General features: G+C 30.5%; 1 protein-coding gene across 1 annotated transcript in view; it reads right to left on the bottom strand.

The window, feature by feature from the left end:
• Positions 1 to 15,400: 15,400 nt before the first annotated feature.
• LOC108560186 (lysyl oxidase homolog 3) overlaps positions 15,401 to 18,657 on the bottom strand; it is a 7,881-nt gene continuing 4,624 nt past the window's right edge. The window contains exons 5-6 of the mRNA XM_017917637.1: positions 15,891 to 16,337; positions 15,401 to 15,840 (exon numbers count right to left, since the gene is read on the bottom strand). Of these exons, the coding sequence (XP_017773126.1) occupies positions 15,465 to 15,840; positions 15,891 to 16,337 (823 nt within the window). The 3' untranslated portion in view covers positions 15,401 to 15,464. The remainder of the gene's footprint in view (positions 15,841 to 15,890; positions 16,338 to 18,657) is intronic.

The following is an 18,657-nucleotide window of genomic DNA, read 5'->3' on the forward strand; positions in this document are numbered from 1 at the left end:
GGACAGTTTTAATTACATTCTAACAAAACACATAACTAAAGAAATCGTTAATTTAATGACTTTGAACTTTCTTAAATAACCTCAATTTTTCTTCTTTTTTTTCTATCTAAATCGTGTTAACAAACATTTGTAAATTTTATCAATTTAGACACAAAAACGCTTTTAATAACATACAATATTTATAATATTTGTGTCTAATCAATAAATTTAATTAATTTATTTTTTTCTGTCTAAATCATGTTAACAAACAATTCGTATTTTTTTTTTCAATTTAGACACAAAAAAAAGTGGTGAAATACTTTTGATAACGTAACTTCATTATCAAATTTGTTCTTTTCTATCTAAATTTGGTATTCCTCAAGACTCAATAATTGATTTTATTTCATATTTTTCGTATATTCATCATAAAATTTTCAATATGAAAATTATGAAAAATTAATTATTATTTTCCACACAATCATTACAAAATTTTCTATATATTCATCATATAATTTTCCTTAATATTAAACCTAAATACAATGTGTACATTGTGGTTCTTTCTGATAAAAAAAGAAGAAGTAAATTGGAAAGGGTTTGATCATCATTTGGTCACGTCTGTAACGCTTTGATAAGGGATTTTGGCAGTGCGTACGACTACAACATTTTATGTGTTATATTAGGGTGTGTTGTTAATCTTTGTAAATCTGTCTGTTCCGAAGGATCTTAACATTTATTAGTGGTCAGTGGTAACAAGGGTTGATCTTGTTTACACAAGAAGTTCGAATGTAAATTTGACCACAAAATTTACAACTCTCATCCAAAATTTATTAATTCAATATTTTTTAATTATTTCATAGTTACTTTCTATTAATAATTAAGACAAATTATTAGTAAATAATTAAATTTATGTATAATTTTTTTTCTTACAAAAATTAGATAAAAAAATAATTGGTTTTCAAATTATTATATAGGTTTATTATATCAATTTTTATTAGTTTTAAAAGTATTATACGAGTATTTATAAATACACCATCTGTTATTGGTGGGTTTTCAAGGTTTTCAATTGAAAATACGGACACGTATTTATTTCTATTTTTAATTTTACACAGTTTTTATTGAAAATATACACAGACAAAGTGAAATATATTTTGTCGTAATGTTTATTATTATTTCAAATAAAAACAAACAAAATCTCAAAGAAAAAACTAAATTTAATAAATGATATTTACAACAAAAGTTGTTAGAAACCGGCGGCAATCGACATCCGAAATACCGCCAATCAAATTCCCGACGTTCGCAATCCCGACTGTATCGAAATCATTCAACAAAATCAAATAAATTAATAATAATTTATTATTATTAATAATAAAAGTGTAGTACAAGGTAGAAATAATTTAAAAACGTTATTGTAAAAATTGTCGATATAGTTGGGATTTTGATATAGTCGGGTTTATGGTTGTCGAGATTATGGTTTTTAAGATTCTGATACAGTCGGGATTATGTTTGTCAAGATTTTGATATACTAGGGATTACGAACGTCGGGATTTTGATACAGTCGGGATTTCAAAAAAAACTAACTAAAAAAGTCCTATGATTTAATATTTGATTTATTATTAAGAGAATATTTCTAACATTATCAATGTTTTTAAGTTAAATTATATAAAAGAAAATGTATTTTTTTTCTATGTGTAAAAACATGACAAACTTAGAAATATAACACAAGTTGGCGAAATTGTTTTTTTTTTTAATTTAAAATCTCATTGAAATTAATTGAAATTATTTAAAAAAAATGTTAAGATTTAATATTTGATTCATTAAAATTTCTCAAAACTAAAATATCTCTATTATTTTCATTGTTTTTAAGGTAAATAAATGTTTTTTTTTATTTGTAAAGACATCACAAACTTAGAAATTAAATATTTGTATTTGAATCAGAAACAAAGAATAAATGGATGTTGATTATTTTCATGATTATTTAGAGAAAAATCAAGTAAAATCAATGTTCAAAGGAGTTTATGGTGATTTATTACAATATTTATATTCTCTTGCCAAATTTTACATTACGCTTTTGATCGTGAATAATTGAAGAATAAAAAAAAACAATAATTTCTGTAAAATAACATTACCATTTATTTTTCAAACAAATCGAATAATTCATTTGGAAATTTATGTTTAATTCCATTAGTTTATGCAAAAATAACTAAAGAATAAAACGAATTTACTAAATTTACAAGAATCTTAAAAAAAACCAACAATTTTTCGTACATCAAACAACAATTTCAGATCTATCATTTAAGCAAAGCAAAATAAAAAAAAAAAAATAAGAAATGTCTAGAATATATTTAGAAAAACGTCGAAAGAAAAAATTAACGGGTTTCCTTCATTAGCTCATCTAATTTTAACTGTCTTGCAGCATTGTGCCAGGAATTGATGAAACTTCTTAACAAGTCTTTTGGCAAACGCAATTTGATTTTTTTATTGTTTTTTTTTTCTTCTTATTTTTCAATTTCTTTTCATATTTTTTAAATCCTTTTTACAATTATTATTTAACATGTGAGTTTTACTCAATCATCTAGCAACAAAATCATTGAATATGAAGATGACTTAACACATAGATTTGTACATTTTCATCAATTGATTGATTTTACTATAAAGCATGATCATTTAACACTTGCCAACTTCGAGATAAGTTGGTTTATTAATTTTTTTTTTACAATTGTCTATGTAAGAATACGTAAGAATATGTAATTGTCAACAGAGACAAGAAAATAGTATAAGGGTTTTTGTAAATGTAAATTTAAACGTGCAAATTATGTGAGTATTCGATTATTTAACAAATTGTTAATTGCAAAATAATTTATACAAATGTTCATTAAGAATAACTACGGCGACTTTATGTAAATTTAGTAATTGTGCAATCATACAAATTGTCAACTGATTATTAGATGAAAATTACAGAAATATACGTTTTCAGCAAATGAAAATAATGTGATTTTATAGTTCATTTAAATAAAGTTGAATTACCAAATAATTGTCAATAGTTTACCAAGATAATAAACAAAAATATAAGATTTTTGTAACTGAAAATTTACGTTCTAAATGTGTGTGTATTAGATTGTTTAACAAATTGTTAATTGCAAAATAATTTATTCAAAATGTTCATTGAGAATACTACAGCGACTTTATGTAAATTTACTAATTGTGTATTCATGCAAATTGTTACAATTGTCTACTGATTATTATATGAAAATGACAGAAGTATTCACATAATGTTGATTATTCATTAAGACAAAATGGAATTTTACTAATTGTGCATTCATGCAAATTTGTAACAATTGTCTACTGATTGTTAGATGAAAATTACAGAAGTATACGTGTTTAGACAATGAAAAATGTTACTTTATTGTTTATTTACATAATGTTGATATTTCATTTAGACAAATTTATGCATGTATGCAAATTGTAACAATTGTCAACTGATTATTAAATGATAATTAAAGAAGTATGCGTTTAGAGAAAATGAAAATTACGGCTTTATTGCTTATTCAGGTAATATTGATTTTTTTATTAAGACAAATTGTAAATTTACTAATTGTGCATTCATGCAAATTTGTAACAATTGTCTACTAATTGTTAGATGAAAATTACAGAAGTATATGTGTTTAGACAATGAAAAATGTGACTTTATTGTTTAATTATATAATGTTGATATTTTATTTAGACAAATTTATGAATGTAAGTAAATTGTAATAATTGTCAACTGATTATTAGATGATAATTAAAGAAGTATACGTGTTTAAAAAATGAAAATTGTGACTTTATTGTATATTCACATAATGTTGATTCTTCATTATCACAAAATGGAATTTTACTAATTGTACATTCATTCAAATTTATAACAATTGTCTACAGATTGTTAGATGAAAATTACAGAAGTATACGTGTTTAGACAATGAAAAATGTGACTTTATTGTTTAATTATATAATGTTGATATTTCATTTAGACAAATTTATGCAAGTATGCAAATTGTAAGAATTGTCAACTGATTATTGGATAATAATTAAAGAAGTATACGTTTTTAGAAAATTAAAACTATAGCTTTATTGTTTATTCAGGTAATGTTGATTTTACATTAAGACAAATTGTAAATTTACTAATTGTGCATTCACGCAAATTTGTAACAATTGTCTACTGATTGTTAGATGAAAATTACAAAAGTATTCGTTTTTAGATAATGAAAAATGTGACTTCATTGTTTAATTACATAATGTTGATATTTCATTTAGACAAATTTATGCATGTATGCAAATTGTAACAATTGTCAACTGATTATTAGATGATAATTAAAGAAGTATGCGTTTAGAGAAAATGAAAATTACGGCTTTATTGCTTATTCAGGTAATGTTGATTTTTTATTAAGACAAATTGTAAATTTACTAATTGTGCATTCATTCAAATTTGTAACAATTGTCTACTGATTGTTAGATGAAAATTACAGAAGTATACGTGTTTAGACAATGAAAAATGTGACTTTATTGTTTATTTTTATAATGTTTATATTTCATTTAGAAAAATTTATGCATGTGTGCAAATTGTAACAATTGTCAACTAATTATTAGATGATAGTTAAAGAAGTATACGTTTTTAGGAAATTAAAATTGTGACTTTATTGTATATTCACATAATGTTGGTTATTCATTAAGACACAATGGAATTTTACTAATTGTGCATTCATGCAAATTTTTAACAATTGTCTACTGATTGTTAGATGAAAATTACAGAAGTATACGTTTTTAGACAATGAAAAATGTGACTTCATTGTTTAATTACATAATGTTGATATTTCATTTAGACAAATTTATGCATGTATGCAAATTGTAACAATTGTCAACTGATTATTAGATGATATTTAAAGAAGTATACGTTTTTAGAAAAGTATGGCTTTATTTTTTATTCACATAATGTTGATTTTTCATTAAGACAAACTGTAAATTTACTAATTGTGCATTCATTCAAATTTGTAACAATTTTCAACTGATTGTCAGCATGTCGAAAAAAAAATAGTTTGAATTCCTTTTTTTTTGCTATTAGACAATAAACAAAATGTAATATTTAGTCAAATATTTTATTACATTTTATTTCTTAAAATTTTGGATGTAGTATGTTAAAAATACAGATAAATCATTTCACGAATGTGTATTTCCATATTCAGTCTTTTGTCTTAGGTCACGAACAACTGGGTAGGTTTTGTATTTGAAAAATACATAGAAATAATTTGGTTATATGGGTATTTCCATGTCCACTCTAGTGCTTTACATTCGGGTAGCTTGATTTTTGATGTATTTTTGGATATATTGTTTTAACCATTTGTCGTCTAACGTTACTTAAAAGTACCGGCACATTTCTGTCACTATTTATATCATAAAGAGACGTGAAACAGACTTAAATACTTGTTGTTACTTTAACGTAATCTTTATATTGTATACAAAAATGATTGGTTTTACAATTGGAAACCTACATTCAAGTAATACTTGTCACTTCTGTATAGGTTATTTCTTTTATGTTGTAACGAAAAGAAAAATTGTATAGAATACTATGAAATAAGTTTATAAAATAATATTGTTTCTCAATATATACTAGAAAATTTAGTAATTTTTTAGTAATTTCTGAGTTAATTATAGTGATTTTAACTTATTGTACGATTTAAACGTAAAATTGCCTGAATTTTCCAACCAAAATATACATATTTTTTCATTGAAAATATTGGTGAAATTTAATAAAAATTTACAGGCAACTTAATTTTAATGTGAAAAGAAGTATACGTTTTTAGAAAATTTGAATGTGAATTGACTTTATTGTTCATTCGGAGAATGTTGATTTTTCATTAAAACAAATTCTAGTTTTGTAACTGTTTAAATAAAGAATGATGGGACACGAAATTGGTGAGTTATGTGGGTATCATCAGATTGACGCTTTTTTGTTTTTTCAACTGTCAACCATTTGTCTTGAAATAAATTGTTTTCTCGTTTCGCGCGTTTATTTCCGGTGCGCGAGAAGTGTGTCAGGAGGAGTAAGAGTGTCTAACTGTGTGTGTGTGTGTGTGGATGTGATTTTCGTCATCCGGTTTAAAAATAACGGACTTACATCGTACGCGTCTTTGATGTTGATGAGTTTCTTGCTCTCTGCGACGGTTCCGGCGATGCCGACTCCAAAAGGTATACGGATCTCCTCAGTTCGTGCCAATCGGACTGCACCCTCCAGGTCGGTGTCGCGACGCACGTCGAAGAGCTTCGCCACGAGGTACCTATCGTCGGGACCGCCGCGCGCCAAGAACAACGAACCGCGATCGGCGTGAGTCAAAAGACTCACGTTCCGGAGGATCTTGTGGCAGAGCACGTCGATGTCGAGCTCGTTCGCCACGTCTCTGATGAGCTCCATGAAGAGCTCGGACTCCTCCAAGGATTCGAGGTCCTGGCGCGGAGATCTCGCATTTTGTTGATGGTTTTGTTGCTGCTGTTGGTTGGGATCCTTGTTCGGGGATGCGGCCAGCCACAGCTGGAAGAGATCTGTGGAGATCGAGGTTCGCTTCGAGATACTCGTGGTGCATGCTTTCTGGGCTCTCTGCCTAAGATCTGAGGAAGCGTGCTCCCTCAGCCAGGACTCCACAAGGGAAGGGTTCGATTCCAGCCACCTGCCAGCCGCTGCCAAGTCCTCCTCGGCTTCCGGCGGCGGCGTCATCGCACCGCATGGCCTAGGGGTTGTCGCGGCGCCACGACGACGACGGCGTCCAGATGCGACGCTCCACGGGACACTGACTGCTCATACTTCTGGCCTCCTCTCCGACTGCACACGCACTCTATCTCTCTCTCGCTCACTCCGTCTATCTATCTGTCTATTGTCGTGCATGTGCTCTCTGCTCGTCTCCCGGCCGCCTGGATGCGTACTCTTATTGATCGGTGGTGCACGGCGCGCACGGTGCGACGGGGGTTGCACACCCCTCCTCCTCCTTCACCACCACCACCACTACCCCTTCAACCCTCGCGTTACGTAATACCAACCTCCCTCGATACTGCCCACCTCCTCCACCCCTCGAACAGAACAGAACCAACAGTAGCAGCAGAAGACTTTCCTTCTTCGCCTTCGACCACTCACCTCGCAACAATTACCTTTTACATTAACGCCGCTAATTTCCCTTTGAACTGAGCAATCCCTAAACGGGCAACAATACGCTCGACCTTTCGCCATCGCACGAATCTCGACCTCCCCACCAATCTTGAACTCACCAAAACCTCGCACATCAACCAACAACAAAAATTCATACGTCATCGATGTTCTTGATTTGACATATAAACAATAATGATTTGAATTTCTTAAAGCTTTTGTCTTATCATAACCTGCTGTCTTTATCGATAGTTTTATTCACGTTGATACTTTTACTACTACAACGTTGGTATTATGTTAAATTTTGACGTAATTCATTTTCATAAAATAATTATCGATACAATACATTATTTCAGTTACAACTTGGTTATCATTTTCTTTAGCTTACATAACATTTTTGTCCTTACACCGTCGCACGAATTTCGACCTCCCCAACAATATTGAACTCACCAAAACCTCGCACATCACACAACAACAATTGACACGTCTTCAATGTTCTTACTGTGTCAAATTTTGACATATAAACAATAATGAATTCAATTTCGTAAACCATTTGTCTTTTCATAACCTGCTGTCTTTATCGATAGTTTTATTAACGTTGATACTTTTACTACTATAACGTTGGTATTATGTTAAATTTTGACATAAAACATTTTCATAAAATAATTATCGATACAATACATTATTTCAGTTATAACTTGGTTATCATTTTCTTTAACTTACATAACATTTTTCTCCTTACACCGTCGCATGAATCTAGATCACCCCCAACACACTTGAACTCGCCAAAACCTCGCACATTACGCAACAACAACAACAATTGACACGTCTTCAATGTTCTTACTGTGTCAAACTTTGACATATAGACAATAATGATTTGAATTTCGTAAAGCTTTTGTTTTTTCATAACCTTCATCGTTTGATACTCTTACTACTACAACGTTGGTATTATGTTAAATTTTGACGTAACTCATTTTCATAAAATAATTATCGATACTATACATTATTTCAGTTATAACTTGGTTATCATTTTCTTTAACTTACATAACATTTTTGTCCTTACACCCTCGCACGAATCTAGACCACCGCAACAAACTTGAACTCGCAAAAACCTCGCACATTACGCAACAACAACAATAATTGACACGTCTTCGACATTACTCTGTCCAACTTTGACATATAAACAATAATGATTTGAATTTCGTGATGCTTTTGTCTTTTCATAACCTACTACCTTCATCGATAGTTTTATTAACGTTGATACTCTTACAACTACAACGTTGGTCGGTGGCAATCGCAAGCCCGAAAACCGAAAGAACGTCTATTGAAATCCCGACGTTTGAAATGCCGATTGTATCAAAATCCCGACGTTCGAAATCCCGACTGTATCGAAATCCCGAGAACCATAATCCCGATTATATCAAAATCCCGACTATATTAAAATCCCGACTGTATCAAAATCCCGACTATATCGAAAATGTCTACAATAACATTTTTAAATTATTCCGGAGCGTAGTGACTTTTAAATTGTTATTAATAATAAATAATAACAATTATTAATCTAACTGTATTTGAGATTATTTCATAATTTTAAGGTTTATTGTGAATAATTCAACAAAATCAAATAAATTAATAATAATTTATTGTTATTAATAATAAAAGTGTAGCACAAGGTGACTACGCTCCGAAATAATTTAAAAATGATATTGTAAAAATTTTCGATATAGTCGGGATTATGTTTGTCGAGATTTTGATATTGTCGGGATTTTGATATAGTCGGGATTATGTTTGTCGAGATTTTGATATAGTCGGGATTTCGAACGTCGGTATTTCGATATAGTCGAGATTCCGAACGTCGGGATTTCAATAGACGGTCTTTCGGTTGTCGGGCTTCCAATATAGACCCAATGTTGGTATTATGTAAAATTTTGACATAATTGATTTTCATAACCTAATCATTGTCAGTGTCACTATTGTTTTGCCAACGATACAAACGATTATTTTATTTCTTTTTGTTAACTTTTATTTCTAATAAAAATATGCAGAAAGATCAGTTAATTTACTTTTATTATAAAAAAATTAAACTATTTTTTTTAATTAATTGTCACCGCTGACAGGAAACAACATAATTAACAACTTCATAATATTAAAATGTACCAGAATACGTTAAGTTTATATTTTCTGTTAAATGAAATTGACGTAACGTGTCAAAATAAAATATATACGTTTTGACGTATTACAAATACTTGTATTTTCATAATATTTTGTAAAATTACATAATATTTTTGTTAAGAAAAATAAACTGTTGTTGTTTCTATTTGCTAATAATGTTATTTATATTACAGTCAACAATTTTATGGTAACAAAGTGGAAATTTTTTAATATGTAAAAATTTAATAAATTATGATAAAAATATCCATAATTCTAATGAAATCAGTAAAGCTCTAATGGTATTTAAGGAATCAAAAATAATGAGAAGATTAACGAAGGAAATAGAATAGAAGAAAACGTTCTGTCCCTCAGATATAACGTGGATTATTGGCACTTACAAGTGTTTGGGAAGATGCCAGCATAGATCATTTCTTCGAGAAGAGATAATGTTAGCTAAAATTCTGACAAGCGGAGAAACGTTATTATAAGACTATAGTCTATTAGGGTAAAAATAAAAACAAAGCATCTAGGTTAAGTGAAAACTGAAATTTTATACAAAAATTATCTAAGAAATGTAAATTTTTCTATTATTTGTTAACTTTGTTTCGCAAATATTTAGTATTTTAATAATGAAAGTTTCAAACAGTATTTTTAACTTCATTACAAACTTTTGGTTTAAATTTTGCATGAGAGAAAGAGACAACATATTTAATTGCGTTTGGATTCGTTAAGCTTTTAGTTGTATTAGTAAGGATTCGAGATTTTCATGACTGCATGCGAAGCGCAAGTTTCATTAAACAAATTTTGGATGGATGCAATCATCCACCCACCACCCGCAACAGACAAAGCCAACTACACATCCAACTACATCACCGAAAAGGCACATTTCGATTTACTTGAATTAAGCCCCCATTGTTCCTCGCATACAACCATAGGATTTGCACTACTTGCATTGTATGATATTGAAAGCTTTCAATTCCAGTCGATATTTAATTCATTGTTAATTATTCATAACATGCAGAGAAAGTAACGATTCGTTATAGGATTTATTTAAAAAAAAATCGAGTTTTTAAAAGAAAAAAAATGGATTTGCTTTATCGCGAAAACTGTATATATTTTATGATTACTTAAGAACTATTATATTGCGCATCTTTTCATATAAAATAATCATATAAGGTAATTTTTATATTTCATGATTATACCTTTACATTCTGTATAATTACTCGTTAATTACGCTTACCAATTACATATTGAAATATGCATATTAAAGACAAATTTATACCTTTTCCAATAAACGTACCACCAAACTTGTGGACTTTTTCGAACTCTTCAAATTTAAAAATGAAAAAATACTATTTTTTTTTATTATCTCAAAAATAATAAAATGTTGTTCATATTTTATTATTATATAAGAAACAATATTTATTGCGCTTCTTTTGATATAAAAATCGTTAAGTTACATTAATTATTAACTAAGATATGTATTAAAACAAATATTACTCAGAATCAAATTTTTCATACCAAATTATAATGCAGACGAATCTAACATTGTCATGACTGAAACCACGTATGCAAGGGATGTTGTAGACAAAAAAAGAAAGTTTCTAACTTTTTGGCAGACAACGGATTTGCATTTGCATCGAATGCATGTTTTCCAACTTCTCGTTTTAGTTACTGCTTTTTTTTTGTTCTCTCGTTGTATTTAGTTCCGTGAATGTGGACATGCAAGTCTGCAGTGCCATTAAAAAGGACAAGGAGAAAGTCCCTGGAGGATGGACGGACGTATGGCATTCTGCCACGCACACGAAAACCAGTTTTACGCCACTTACGAAGCATGCGACTAAAAGTGATTAAAATAAAAGGTCGATAATCGATCATAAAACTGCCGCAATTATCACTCCTTCACCTGCACGTAGTTAAACTAATGCTGCTCTTCACCCTTTAGCATTATCACAAAAAAAAAGTTTACGTAATTTACTTTTACTAATATTATGTTAATTTCTGTAAATATTTGATAATCCATGAATTTTTTTGATTAACATAATTTTTGCCATTAATAATACAAATTGCGAAAAAAAGCTTATCCTGATGGAATAGGAAAAAAAGCTTGTATTAAGTAGGTTTATAAAGAAATATTGACTTTTTGATGAAGTTTGTTTTTATAAAAATATATAATGCATTATTTTATAGGGGAATGAAAATATTTGATGTAGTAAAAATGAGTAAATGAGTAAAATTCGTAAGTACTGGTGTTGTTAAAAGTTTTGTAAGCTGAAAATAGTTGTTGGAAGTGCGTGTTTTCGATGCGAGTGGGAATATTTGGAGATTATTGCGCTGCTGCTGTGGAAATGTGTGTGGAAGTTTATGAATCATTGATTCTAAACATAAAGTGCCCAAATACAAAGTCAACAGCTTACAACAAGTCGAGCATTAAATCCTTGATCACGACAATTATGTAAGTGTTTTGCTACAATGTTGGCCAGATTTTCCAATGATCGGATGCTGTAATCTCGGTTAACGTCGCAGGATTAGTCTGATGAAGATGGAACGAATCTCGTATACCTGATCTCATCAAAATCCCATCCAAATCCAAACAGTGTTAAATATAAAGAAAATTGATTTTTCTTCAATTTCCGTTGAGCAAAAACAAATAACTTCTTGTAAAACTTAAATTATTTAACAGTAAACTTTTTAATTTGTTTATACAAATTTTCTCATTGAAATATATGAAAAATTTAAAGAATTTATATAAATGTCGAAGGTCGTGAAATTATGCATTAATGCTTTTCATAACTGAGGGAATTTTCGTGGAAAAGAGTTTCCATTGCGCACGTGACGCGAGGAAAAGGAAACCGTCGGATGGGAGAAAAACAGACGCTCCTTCCAATATTTATAGTTTTACGACTGGAAAAAAACCATTATTTACTTTCCAAATCGGAGTTTTCATTAAATTTTCAAAACAGTTCCCGATCCCATTTCCATCCGAAACGTACATCAATAACATCCCTTGTGATTTATACGCAAGACGTACACAATTTTAACAATTGTGTTTGCTAGAATAAGCAAACATTATTTTATATATTCAGTAATAGAATTAAGTTATTAATCTAGTTCTAATCGAAACCAATGACAGTTGCTAAGGAAGCGTTTCTGTTGCTAGGGACGCTACGCTAGTTGCTAAGGACGCTTACTGCTATACAACCAATGACAGTTGCTAAGGATGCTTTTAGGTTGCTAGAGACGCTACCTTTCAGACAGTAACGATTGTTAAGAATTTACAACATCATACATATATTCAGTATTAGAATTAAGTTATTAATCTAGTTCTAGTCGAAACCAATGACAGTTGCTAAGAAAGCGTTTCTGTTGCTAGGAACGCTACGCTAGTTGCTAAGGACGCTTACTGTTGCTATACAACCAATGACAGTTGCTAAGGAAGCGTTTCTGTTGCTAGGGACGCTACGCTAGTTGCTAAGGACGCTTACTGTTGCTATACAACCAATGACAGTTGCTAAAGATGCTTTTAGGTTGCTAGAGATGCTACCTTTCAGACACTAAGGAACAATAACGATTGTTAAGAATTTACATCTTACATATATTCAGTATTAGAATTAAGTTATTAATCTAGTTCTAGTCGATACTAATGACAGTTGCTAAGGAAGCGTTTCTGTTGCTAGGGACGCTACGCTAGTTGCTAAGGACGCTTACTATTGCTAGACAACCAATGACAGTTGCTAAGGATGCTTTTAGGTTGCTAGAGACGCTACTTTTCAGACACTAAGGAACAATAACGATTGTTAAGAATTTACAACATCTAATAGTAGAAATACAGCCAATAACATTAGCTACTGTCGCTTTCCTAATATTACAGATGCTCTTCCTACTAAAGCCTGACAGTTGCAATGCAACCAATGACAGTTGCTAAGGAAGCGTTTCTGTTGCTAGGGACGCTACGCTAGTTGCTATGGATGCTTACTGTTGCTATACGACCAATGACAGTTGCTAAGGATGTTTTTAGGTTGCTAGAGACGCTACCTTTCAGACACTAAGGAACAATAACGATTGTTAAGGATTTAGAACATCTTACAGTAGAAATACAGTCAATGACATTAACTAGTGTCGCTTTTCTAATATTACAGATGCTCTTCCTACTAAAGCCTGACAGTTGCAACGCAACCAATGACAGTTGCGAAGGAAGCGTTTCTGTTGCTAGGGACGCTACGCTAGTTACTAAGGACACTTACTGTTGCTATACAACTAATGGCAGTAGCTAAGGATGCTTTTATGTTGCTTTCAGACACTAAGGAGCAATAACGATTGTTAAGGATTTAGAACATCTTACAGTAGAAATACAGTCAATGACATTAGCTAGTGTCGCTTTTCTAATATTACAGATGCTATTCCTACTAAAGCCTGACTGTTGCAACGCAACCAATGCCAGTTTCTAAGGAAGCGTTTCTGTTGCTAGGGATGCTACGCTATTTGCTAAGTACGCTTACTGTTGCTATACAACCAATGACAGTTGCTAAAGATGCTTTTAGGTTGCTAGAGACGCAACATCTTACAGTAGAAATACAGCCAATGACATTAGCTAGTGTCGCTTTTCTAATATTACAGATGCTCTTCCTCCTAAAGCCTGACTGTTGCTATGGAAGCGTTTCTGTTGCTAGTGACGCTATGCTAGTTGCTAAGGACGCTTACTGTTGCTATACAACCAATGACAGTTGCTAAGGACGCTTATAGGTTTCTAGGGACGCTGTAACAATTACTAAGGACAACTCAAGAAACTGCAAAATATGCATTATAGTTTAATTAATTATATAAAGCAAAATGTAATATAGTTAATAAAGAATTTAATTAGCACGGCGAACGAGCTCTGATATTTTACAGAGCACACATATTTCATCGAACAATGTAGCATATACGTCGATTGATTTATTTCAACGGGGAAAAGAGATTTTTCCACATTTATTATTAACACGTTGATTTATTATTCGCCTTCGCCCGTCTACATTTTCTTTCTTTTTCTTCTTCTTCATTTCTCTTCGCTCTCGAATTCAAGTGTTGCCAATGCGGCAATAATTCATTTTTCGTTCCTCCTCCGTTTTGTCAGAAATATCATCATCGATTGCAGCTTAATAATGTAATATATTGCATGAAAGTTTTAAGCGGATCGATTCGACGTTCGCACAATCTCCTCATCCTTCTGCAAATGAGCGGGAATTCTCTGCAGACGTGTCTTCACCGAGCGAAAGATCAACAAATTAATTATTGAAGCGACGAGGTATAGCTTATTAATGCTGTTACGAAGAGCAGAGATTGTAGAGTATTATAGAAACATACTTTGATATTATTTGCTTTGTGCCTTTAATACCTATACAACTTCAAGCATTTAGACTTATATACCAAATATGATACAGAATTATTAAAAAATCACCATATTTTCAGTCATTAGGAGAACAAAATCAAAAAATCTAAATGGATAATTAAAAAAGAAAATATACACTATATGTAACCAAATATGCAATAGTCGAGTATAAAGGAAAAGATATTAATTATCAACGACTAAATTTTATTGCACAATTTTGACAGTTTGTCGCAGGAAAACACTAATGTCCAAGAACTTAATAGTAAGCTCGTTGGAAAGGTCATAGCTTCTTCTTTAATCCACTCTACGATAATCCAAATACCAATAGAGATTATCGAGAATTGAAATAAAACGTTAAGGCTTAAAAAATATCGAAAAAATGCAATATTTGAATGAATAAATAACATTATGTAATAATTGTTATGTCAGCATATGCACACAAGGAAACAGCTTGTTGTGTAATAATAAGATATAAAAAAAGTTAATACTTTTTCAGTTAATTTGTGAAATATCTAATTTTTTTACTATAGTTTTTTTTATATTTTGACAGCTTATAACAAACGCACTTTGGTTGTTACAAATCTTGAAGTGGAAGTATTGGAATTGTTGCAGTTTTATCTTTAATTTGTGTTTTAAATCATCTAATTCGCATGAATGGTTGTTGAGTAATTAAATAAAATGTGTCAATACATTTTTTTTTACTTAAAAGGGTTTGCAATAAATTAAGATTAATTGAGAAGTTCAGTATCAGACTCAGAGTTTATTACGAATAATATAAAGATGGGAGAGAGAGGATAAAGAATTTTATGGTCTTTGGATCTTGCAGTTGCTGACCGTACCCAGAGTTTCGGCGTAGTGGAAATCGCAAATTGCTGCGTTATTCTCGAAAGTCATCTCGGGAACCTTGAACTCCGGATTCACAGCAACTTTGAGGGTGTAAACGCCCGGTTCGATGTCCGAGATGTCCACCCATTGACAATCCACAGTGTATTTGTATATATCCGAGCAGTTCACAGAGATTCCCTGATCCCCGTAGTTGGCACAAGCGAAACGAGGTTCAACTCCCGGCATACATTGATTATCTTCTAAGCAGAAGGAAGCCTTGTGTCCTTCAGCTACTCGAGATCCTTTGGAGTCGTATATGTCGAAAGTGGCAAAGACTTCCATGCTGTGGTAATGCCTAAAGACGAAATTAATAATTATAACTATAAACTTAATTAATTAACTTACATATGACACATGTGCCATTCCCAGAGATGTTTAGGAATCGCAGGACGGAAATCTGCAGTTCCTGCGTTCAAGATTCTCGCTGTGAACTTTAGAAGTCTCCTCGCTTCCAAATGCCATGAAGGGTTTTCCTTTTGAATAACGTAAGCTTGAGATGCTAAACAGTTCTCTTCCATTGCGCATTGCAGGAAGAACATCTGTCTGTCCTCTAAATGCGCTGTCCTCATGAGATCTATATGATCTATGATCAGATCAGCCATAGCGTCGGTGCATTGGACAGCAGCCACGTCTTTTCCCGTGCATTTTCCTCGTGTAGTCGCATCGTGATGACAATACGATAAGCTTCTTTCTTCTCCCGTGCAATTCACGTTGGAATAAGTAGTTGCTGTCAAATTTCCTCCGAAGAAGTCCGTCTGCATAGCTTCATTGGCATATCCCAGATTCAACGATCTATGAGAAAAATTACAAGTTTTATATCAAAAGTTCTCAAAAAATGACAGATGTCAAATGATTGTCAAACTTAATTATTAGTTTGACATATGTCAAATTGCTGTCAATGGTAATTATGTTCATTATATAACATACAATTTAGTTTGACACATGTCAAATAGCTGTCAATGGTAATTATGTTCATTGTATAACATACAATTTAATTTAACAGAAGTCAAATTACTGTCAACGATCCAAAATTCAACAATCAATAATTTTAACATCAAAAATTCTCAAAAATGACAGTTTACGGAAGTATTGATTATAATTTAACAGATGTCAAATTATTGTCAAACGAAATTATTCTGATTAAATAACATACAATTTAGTTTGACACATGTCAAATAGCTGTCAATCGTAATTATGTTCATTATATAACATAGAATCTAATTTGACATATGTCAAATTACTGTCAACGATCCCAAATTCAACAATCTACAAGTTTTACATAAAAAAAAATACAGTTTACGGAAGTATTGATTATAATTTAACAGATGTCAAATTATTGTCAAATGTAATTATTCTGATTAAATAACATACAATTTAGTTTGACACATGTCAAATAGCTGTCAATCGTAATTTTGTTCATTATATAACATAGAATCTAATTTGACAGATGTCAAATTACTGTCAACGATCCCAAAATCAACAATCTACAAGTTTTACATAAAAAATTACAGTTTATGGAAGTATTGATTATAATTTAACAGATGTCAAATTATTGTCAAATGTAATTATTCTGATTAAATAACATACAATTTAGTTTGACACATGTCAAATAGCTGTCAATGGTAATTATGTTCATTATATAACATATAATCTAATTTGACAGATTTCAAATTACTGTCAACGATCCCAAATTCAACAATCTATAAGTTTTACATCAAAAATTCTCAAAAATGACAGTTTACGGAAGTATTGATTATAATTTAACAGATGTCAAATTATTGTCAAATGTAATTATTCTGATTAAATAACATACAATTTAGTTTGACATATGTCAAATAGCTGTCAATGGTAATTAAATTCATTATATAACATAGAATATAATTTGACATAATTCAACGATCTACAAGTTTTACTACAAAAATTCTCAAAAATGACATTTTACGAAAGTATTGATTATAATTTAACAGATGTCAAATTATTGTCAAATGTAACTAGTCTGATTAAATAATATACAATTTAGTTTGTAACATGTCAAATAGCTGTCAATGGTAATTATATTCATTATATAACATAGAATATAATTTGACATAATTCAACGGTCTACAAGTTTTACTTCAAAAATTCTCAAAAATGACATTTTACGAAAGTATTGATTATAATTTAACAGATGTCAAATTATTGTCAAATGTAATTATTCTGATTAAATAACATACAATTTAGTTTGACACATGTCAAATAGCTGTCAATTGTAATTATTTTCATTATAAACATACAAATTAGTTTGACAGATGTCAAATTAGTGTCACATTTGGATATGGGAAAGATTTGATTATGCAATATTTCTTAAAGAGTGTTTCATGAAGTTTCATTACATTTTCGTATGATATTAATGAAGTATTGAGCTGTAATAGTGGTAATTAGCATGATTAAATTAAGTTAAAATATATGCGACGTTGCATAATGAAATTCTGAATGAATTTACGGCCGTATTGGCGTTTCGCTAATGAAGCTATTATTGTTATGATAATGGAATTTATTGGCGAATGTTAAGTGCGAGAATTCGGTTATTTACTGAATTGCATCAGTGCTGTTAATTAATTTGCGGATGCACGTGATGTCGTTATCAATTCCAATTAAATTGAATTAATTTCATTATCAAAAACGGGTGAATTCGATAACAAATAATAAAAGTAAATAATGTTTAGTGCACTTGTATGATTTTTTTGGAGTGTTATGAAAATTTAACTTGCCACCTGTCAAATTTGACAATTAACAATATTTAAACAATTCCTGAAAAAGTTTTTAAAACATACCAAGAGATCGTGTATTGAAAAATACCAATTGAAATAATGAAACAGAAAAATTTAATTTGAAAAATGAAACTGAAAATTTTAACTGAAAATGAAATTTCAAATGAAATTGAAAACAAATTTGAAATAATAATACTGAAAACGTAAATGAAAAAATGAAATTGAATATTTTAACTAATAAATAGAATTGAAACATGAAATTGAATAACAAAATTGAAATTATGAAACTGAAAAATACAAATTGAAAAAAATGAAACTGAAAATATTAACTAATAAATGAAATTAGAAAACAAATTTGAAAT

Source organism: Nicrophorus vespilloides, unplaced genomic scaffold, assembly GCF_001412225.1.
Source record: "Nicrophorus vespilloides isolate i.1.1-1 unplaced genomic scaffold, Nicve_v1.0, whole genome shotgun sequence".
Taxonomy (NCBI): domain Eukaryota; kingdom Metazoa; phylum Arthropoda; class Insecta; order Coleoptera; family Silphidae; genus Nicrophorus; species Nicrophorus vespilloides.